Raw genomic sequence first — 8796 nt, forward strand, 5'->3', positions numbered from 1 at the left:
TTACTCTCTTTCTCTTAGTTCTTTTTCTTTTTCTGATCAAAGAAACACACGAACATAGCTAAAATGAAAATAAAGCTAAAATTAGGCCTACACTGAAAATCAGTAGTCTCCAATCACTGATTTTTCTCCTTCTCCAGCCTTCAGACCTGTCTCTTAGAAACCACGATTCTAAATTCTTTTACTTGTTTTTCTTGGTAATTATTAAATAAAATGTTTATACTCTTTATTTATTTATCATTTTAGAACTTATCTAGTGACTGTCTATGGTATGAGATAATACTCCTGAGTTCTCACATTCTGTCTTCTACTCTCCCTGCATAGTTACAGTGTTATTTTCAGTTAAATAACATTATCTCTTTCTGGCCACATAAATGTGGTTCACTGCAGGGCCAACGAGGGTATTACATTAGCATTTCCTTCTCTTTCCTGATTTTTTTACCCTTACACTTGGGATTTAGTTGGCTGTGAGTAATAATCTACTACATTCCCTTCAAGAGAATCTATTTCAAAGAACGCCACTGGCTGACAGCTCCCAGCTGTGTCCTTGGCTCTGCTGGGGCGTCCATGCCAGGCCGTGCTCTCTTAGTGGCTCCGACACAGACTGGTTTAGACTTTCTCAGAGCTGTACTGCTGTTTGAGGCTCTCCCTACCTACTTCTTTCCATCCTTCTCTCCTTCTGCAGGTGCCAGCCCTGCTTTATGGCCTGAGGCCTCTCCACACCTACTCCAGTTCAACAAAACCAACCAACCAGTTGTCACTGGGCTGATTCTGGCTACAGCAGCCCTATGTGTGTCAGAACAGAACTATGTTCCACAGGGTTTGCAATGGCTGATTTTTAGGTCGTAGATTGCCAGTCCTTTCTTGTGAAGTGCTTATGGGTAGACTCCAACCTCCAACCTTGTAGATGTAACTAAACGCATTAGCCATTTGCACCATCCAGAAACTCCTAATATCTTTTCCCTTTATCCTTCACAGGCCCAATAAACATCTTAAATATCTAATTCCATCCTGAAGGGCTCAAACTGACATGCACTGAAAGGACTCAGCCACGGGCTTTCTTTACCTCTGAATGTTCTGGGGGTCAGTGTATCTGAGGTAGTACCAAGCTGAATCAACAAAAGTATCCATGGTGTCAGTCTCCCTCTTGGCTGTTCCCTTGCACCTAAGAAACAAATGAAATTCATCAATTGTTTTCTTTTTAAATTTTACTGCAGTTTTCCACTAGCTTTTGAGAAAGCTATGAAAATACGGATGAATTTAAAATGTCATGAGAATAATGCGCATCATGAGAAGACAATTCAGTGAAAGCTCTCTTATTATACTGCAGTACAAGACGCTGTAAGGAAATTTTCTAAAGAAAATTTTTAATCTTTGGCAATTACAAGCCTTCGTCTCTGCTTCCCGCAATTTAATCTGCTAGAAAATCTAACTTAAAAGGACAGGACAAGATTAAGCACCTCTTTTGCCCATTAACCTCTATTTCAGGCATGTCAACGTTGCCTTCAGTCAATGCCTATTTTGTGAAGCTTATGAAGCAAATCAATTTATGAAGAAGAGTTGAAACCCAAATGTGCTGGAAAATGAACTTGGGTTTTCTCTCCCTCTGCTCTAGGGAGAGGCATACAGAAGGCCACTGATCCACTTTAGAAATCTGATCTTCCTGCAGGCCCTGAGGGCAGTGGGGTGCTGCTGGAGCCAACTCATTCCAGCTCACAAGAGTCAACTGGTAGCATCTCTTCCCAACTCTGTAACTTTAGCCATCTCTTCCCAACTTCCCAACTTTAGCCCTGGTGAGAGTAGTTATACCACAGAAACCCGCAAATGCTACACATCAGAGTTCCCTTCTTCCCTGTCCCCAGAGAGTCGGTTACTAAACATTTACCAAACACACCACTGCCTATGAGGCAGCTTCCTTTCAGGAGGGTGGAGACGGTGCTATAGTCCAAGAAAGAAAATTAAGTGAAATTCTTGGGGCATGAAGGGCTGAACAGAAGAAAACATCTCTATTCGAGGAAGGGAGATGCCTGGGAAGAAACCAGATCCCACAAGGACTTACATACTAAGCCTTCTGAGATATGTTGCTAGGACAGCAGGTCTGTGGACTAAAATTGAGCACCCACACCATACCCCCTAGAAACCCAACAGATGGTGCCCTTAGCTTAGCCTGAGGATGGGGGCTTGGCTCACTTGAAGACTCCTGAAGGCATGGATAGCAGTAGATCAGTCTCTTGTGTCTGATGGGTAGAGCTAGCTAGTGTTCACAGGAACCCTCAGTGGCTGTGTGAAGCCATAGCAGGAGTAGACAGCATGGACTTGAGGTTCTCCCTTCTGGGGCCTGGAAGCCTCCCCTCCAAGGTAAATTCTTAGAAGATCTTGGGGAACTAGGGAAGGGGGCACGAGGAGCCCCAAGAAGAACTGCTGAAGTTTCCACTAGGTTAGCATCCAAGGGCTTGAGTTCATTCTGAACTTAAAAATTAACAGAAGGACTTGCATCTCTATCTGTATCTATGAAGCAATTCATACTGGCTTTACAGATAACAGTGATGGGAACAGTCACTCCAGCCCTGCCTGCCCATTTAATGGAAGGGATTGAGCAGAGACCATAGAAGTCCCAGATTTCTCTGAGGACTCAGAAGCTTTTTAGTTCAGGGCCTCACACTGGGAGCCGTGGTGGTCCTTGGTGGTAGGCACTTGGTGGAGAAAGCCTCGAGGGAGCCCCATTTATTAACACCCAGAGCCACTTCAGATGAATGATGTCAACAGTGCATCTCTAAATTAAAGCCAACTCCTATTATTTGGAGAACAATCAAGTAAAACACAGATATTATTTTGGGAAGTAATTAGACACTGGAGGTTACGTTCCCTCCTTCATCATTAATGCAATGGCACATGATAAGAAGAAAAGGTAAGACTCAATTTAGAAAAGAAATAATAGTTTGAAAAAAGCTGCCATGCTGATTTTCTCTTTAGCAGTTATATTGCGTTTGAAGACAGCACATTTAATTACTAATGCTAAAAACTGGGCAATATGGAAGAGGTTACTTGGGAAGTGGGAGGAATAGATGGATAATGGTGACAACCTAATAATTACTATTAGTTCCAAAAGTAACATGCTTGACAGGCAGCACCAACTGAACCCCTGGGAACTAAGATGTAGGTACTGTTCATGTCCCCATTTTGCACATTAGTAACTAGGATTCAGAAAGGTTAAGAAACTCACTTAAGGTCTCAAAGCTCAAGAGCAAGGGCTCAGCAGTTCTCAGTCTTGGACACTCACTAGAATCTTCCAGCGCCCTAAGCCCTGCCATCCAAGAACCCTGCAGCAAGGTAGGAAACCTTACCCACACCAGCACGTGCTGGGCTGAAGGCCACCAAGGTCTCCAGCAGAGAAGCTGTTTGTCATTGCTTCTCAACAAAGGGGAGCCCAGGGCTTCCAGAGTTCTTGCTCACCAGCTCCTGTGTCAAATCTCAAAACTACCTGCACGAGAAGATGGGAGGATGGCAGTAGGCTCTCACTTATTAAATGCCTGCAGGATTGCTTGTGCCAACTCTAATCTCTTTAATAGTCCTTTACAGGGGTTATGTTAGTTCCTGACAAGGTAACTGAAGTTCAGCGAGGTCAACTGACTTTCCCATAGCCACACAACTGGTAAAAGGCAGAGTTGGGACTTGAATTCATTAGTGTCTAAGCCTTTCGAATGCACTGTGTACTTACCTAATTACCAATCTAGTAATTAAGCTCTGTATTGGTGAGGGATTCATTAAAAAATACTCTGATCATGACCTATGAAGGGACTTCCAAAAGTTCATGGGAAAATTGCAATATCTTTCAATTCCATTTTTCCATGAACTTTTTGAAGTCCCTTTGAATAAGGCAGAGAAAAACGATTCCTCTGTGAAAAGGGGAGAAGTACTGATATGGAGCTGTGGGTTAATGAGCTGGACTGCAAAGTTGATTTGAACTGCAAGGTCAGCGGTTCAAGCTCACCAGCCGCTCTTCAGAAATCCTATACAAGGTGGCTATGAGTCAGAGCCGACTTGATGGCATGTAACAGCAGCAACGTACAGGGGAAAGAAAATGCTAGAGCTGGGTATCAGCTGTTTACTGGTTTAATCAGCTAGAATGGCATCCTAAAGCCACACCTGACACACATCAGTGAATCAACAGAGAAACCCAATCCCATTTCCAAAATGGGCAGCAGCGAACTGTGATGAGTTTCAGGATATTAAAGGACGAAGCCCGTGAGCAAGCACTGTCTCAGTGACAATTCTGTTGCTTGTGATCAAATCTCCACTGTGATGACAGTCACTGTATTGGAAAACTCGTAAGGTGGAAGCGAGAAGACATTTCCTCTCAGCTTGAAGATGTTCTTTGGAATATAAAATGGAAGAGAGTGGTTTATTGTGAAGCCATGATGAATGTGTGAGTCCTGGTGTGGAGCTGTAGGATACGCACTCCTGAGAAACCCGATACAGCATTGCTTAACAACAAGGAGGAACCGACTCTCCACAGTGCTTAACAACATGATGAGAGTGTGCCGCTCTCACATCAGTCAGCTCTGAAGTGACACTGCTGCCCCCATGTCAGGAGCTGCTCTCTGCTTCCAGACCTTCCCAGAGGTCCCACAAGACTACTCGTTCTTGCCCAGTGGCTGTTATGGAGGAAGACGCTTGAGGTCCCGCAGGCTAGGGGTCCGGGATGCTTACCTGGGGCAGGAGCAGTTGACCCACTCTGAAGCCATGGCCAGGGGAGAGCCTCCCTTGCCAGTGAAAGAAGAAATGCTGGGCAAGGTCACGGGCAAATCCTCCTGAGGCACAGGTACAGGCCCACAGGCAGGGCAGTGGATGATGGGGATTGGCGTGCCCCAGTACCGCTGCCTTGAGATCAGCCAGTCTTTCAGCTTGTCACTGGTCACGTCTCCACCCACCCTCTTCCTCCGGGCTTTCTGAGTCAGGGCTTGAAAAGCATCTTTCCGGGTCATACCTGTGAACTGAGAGGGAGAGGAGAGAGAGCTTGCTCCTTTCTTCACAAGAACACGCTACCAGCTTCACACCTGTGCCCTGCACTGTTCTTTTCATGTATGGCTCTCCCGAGGCGTCAGCTCTGTGTGGGGGCCACAGTATGATCTCCGCAGGCCCAGGGCGCTCTGCTTTCCTGGGACCCTGCCTCCACAAAACCATATTTTAGATTATATGAGGGGGACTTCAAAAAGTTGGGGAAAAATTCCATTATCTTTCAACTCACTTTTTCCACAAATTTTTTGAAGCTCCCTCATATTTACCACTGCATCAACAGATAGATGAATATAATTTTACACCCAAAAAACTCACTGCTCTCTCCTCATTTTAAAGTAAGTAAAAAAATTGCTCCTGGGAGATTCCTTAAAGCTTTGTGAGCCCTAAGCACTGTGCCTAGTGTGAAAGCAGCCCTGGGCATGGCTCTGTCCTCACAGCCTGGGATGCCTACAGCGATGATCAAACAGCACATCAGACTCGGTAAAGAACTGCAGGATGCGTAGTTTTCCCCCAATACAGGAAAAGAAAAAGTCAATCTTCTCTGATCTGCTTTCAGGTTGCAGTGTTAAAAGAAGAATTCAATCCTATCCTAAAGCAGAAAGAATTCAGGCAGGGAAGGGAATGGAATTGAATTGAGGCCTCAGCTTGAAAAAACACTCTTTTTGAATTCCAGCGTTCCCATTTCACAGACCTACTACTCATCTGTCAGTTTGTCATAATGTGGAGGCTTGTAAGTTGCAGTAAAGGTATTTTAAATACCAGGAGGGTCACCCATGGAGGACAGGTTTCAGCTGAGTTTCCAGACTAAGCCAGACTAGGAAGAAGGAGACACAGACTACTTCTGAATGTTAACCAAAGAAAAACCTTAGGGATAGCGGAGGAACACTGTCTGGTTTAGAACACCATAATACTGTCAGATATAGTGCCAGAAGGTGAACCCTTCAGGTTGGAAGGCACCAAAATGCGACTGGGGAAGAGCTGCCTCCTCAAAGTAGAGTTGACTGTGATGACATGAATAGAGTAAAGATTTTGGGACCTTCATTTGCTGATGGGGCACAACTCAAAATGAAGAAAACCAGCTGCAAACATCCATCAGTAATTGGAAGATAGAATGTAAGGAGTATGAATTGCGGAAAACTGGAAGCTGTCAGAAATAGAATGCATAAAGATTGATGTCCTTGGCAATTAGTGAGGTGAAATGGACTGGTGCTGGCCATTCTGAATCTGACAATCACAATGTTTACAGTGCTGAAAACATCATACTTTTTGACAATGAATGGCATTGCATTCATTGTCACAAAGAACATTTCAAGATCTAGTTAGAAAAGTACGATGCTGTCTGTGATAGGTTAATATCCATATGCCTACAAGGAAGACCAGTTAATATCACTATTTTTCAAATTTACACACCAACTTTTAAAGCCATTGATGATGAAATCGAAGAATTCCACCAACTTCTTCAGTCTGAAATTGATCAAACATGTAATCAAGATGCACAGATAATTGCTAGTGATCGGAATGGGAAAGTTGGAAACAAAGAGGAAGGAAATGTTGGAAAACACGGCCTTGGTGATAGAAATAATGCTGGAGATTGCATGACAGAATTTTGCAAGACCCATGGCTTATTCATTGCAAATACCTTTTTTTTTTTTAACAACATAAAAGGGGACAATCCACCTGGACCTTATCAGATGGATACAGGAATCAAACTGACTCCATCTGTGGGAAGAGATGATGGGAAAGCTCATTATCATCAGTCAAAACCAAGCCAGGGGCAGACTGTGGAACAGACCATCAATTGTTCACATTCAAGTTCAGCCTGAAGCACAAGAAAATTAAAATAAATCCAAGAGGGCCAAAATATGATCTTGAATATATACCACCTGAATTTAGAGGCCATCTCAAGAATTGATTTGAAGAATTAAACGCTAATGACTGAAGACCAAAGAGTTATGGGATACCATAAAAAATATAATACATGAAGAAAGCAAAAGGTCATTAAAAAAAAAGGACAGAAAAGACCAAAGTGGTTGCCAGAAGAAACTCTGAAACTTGCTCTTGTTGTTGTTAAGTGCTATAGAGACAGTTCCGACTCATAGTGACCCGTTAGGATTCAGAGGAATAGCTGGTGGGGTTGAACTGACGACCTTGTGGTTCACAGTTCAGTGCCGATCCTACAGTACCACACCAAAAGTCCATTGTTGCTAGGTATAACAAAACTCTGGCCAAATATATGTGGGTATAGAGAAGCTAAAATAAATGGAAGAGATGATGAAGTAAAAGACCTGAATAGAAAATTTCAAAGGGCAGCTCAAGAAGACAAAGTCAAACATTATAATGAAATGTGCAAAGACCTAGAGTTAAAAAACTAAAAGGAAGAACACGTTCAGCATTTCTCAGATCAAAGAAGTGAAGAAAAAATTCAAGCCTCAAATTGAAATATTGGAGGATTCTAATGGAATCGTGGTGTGGCACTGTAGGATAAGCACTAGATTATTAGGCACAAGTTTGGTGGTTCAAACCCACCAGCCACTCCTTAGAAATTCTATACAGGGTCAGTAACTCAACTCGATGACATTTAACAAGAATAACAACAACAGTGGGAAAACAATTGAATGACAATGGAAACATCAAAAGAAGACAGAAGGAACACACTGAGTCATTGTACCAAAAAGAACTGGGTGATGTTCACTCATTTCAAGAGGTACCATATGATCAAGAACCCATAGTATTGAAGGAAGAATTCCAAGCTGCACTGAAGGCACTAAGCTAAAAAAATTGATGGAAAACAAAATGAAATGTTTCAACAAATTGATGTAGTGCAGGAGGAGCTCACACATTTATGCCAAGAAATCTGAAGATCTATCTGGCCAACCTATTGGAAGACATCCATATCTGTGCCCATTCCAAAGAGAGATAACCCAATGGAATGCAGAAATAATTGAACAACATCACAAGGAAGTAAAAATTTTGCTGAAAATAATTTAAAAATGATTACAATGACAGGGAACTGCCAGAAATTCAAGTTGGATTTAGAAAATGACATGGAACTAGGGATATTACTGCTAATGTCAGATGTATCATGGCTAAAAGCAAGGCATATCAGAAAGATTTTACTTGTACTTCACTGACTATGCAAAGGCTTTTAGCTGTGTGTATCATAAACTATGGATAACATTGGAAGAATGTGTATTCCTGAATACTTAACTGGACTCAACAAAAACCTATACATAGATCAAAAGGCAGGTGTTGGAAAAGAACAAGGGTCACTGCATGGTTTAAAATCAGGAAAGGTGTGTGTCAGGATTGTATCCTTTCACCATATGTATTCAATCTGTATACTGATTGAATAATCTGAGAAACTGGATTATACAAAGAAGAATGTGACATCAGGATGGGAGGAACATATGACACAACCTTGGTTGCTGAAAGAAAAGAGGACTTGAAATATTTACTGATGAAGATCAAAAACTATAGACTTCAATATGAATTGCACCTCAATGTAAAGAAAACAAAAATCCTCACACTTGGACCAATAAATAACATCATTATAAATGTAGAAAAGACTGAAGTTATCAAAGACTTCACTCTGCTTGGATCCACCATCAATGCTCATGGAAGCAGCAGTCAAGAAATCAAACAATATATTGCATTTGGCAAATCCACTGCAAAAAACCTCTTTAAAGTGTTTAAGAGCAAAGATGTCAGTTTAAAGACTACAGTGTGCCTGACCCAAACCATGGTATTTTTAATTGCTGCATATACATGTGAGAGCTGGAC

The 8796-nt window shown here is 42.3% G+C and overlaps 1 protein-coding gene across 1 annotated transcript in view; it reads right to left on the bottom strand.

Moving 5' to 3' along the window:
- Window positions 1-8796, bottom strand: part of LARS2 (leucyl-tRNA synthetase 2, mitochondrial) — a 255884-nt gene that overhangs the window by 75891 nt on the left and 171197 nt on the right. Inside the window, exons 11-12 of the mRNA XM_006868824.1 lie at window positions 4708-4991; window positions 1064-1162 (exon numbers count right to left, since the gene is read on the bottom strand). Of these exons, the coding sequence (XP_006868886.1) occupies window positions 1064-1162; window positions 4708-4991 (383 nt within the window). The remainder of the gene's footprint in view (window positions 1-1063; window positions 1163-4707; window positions 4992-8796) is intronic.

Source organism: Chrysochloris asiatica, unplaced genomic scaffold, assembly GCF_000296735.1.
Source record: "Chrysochloris asiatica unplaced genomic scaffold, ChrAsi1.0 scaffold00124, whole genome shotgun sequence".
In the NCBI taxonomy this organism is placed as follows: Eukaryota; Metazoa; Chordata; class Mammalia; order Afrosoricida; family Chrysochloridae; genus Chrysochloris; species Chrysochloris asiatica.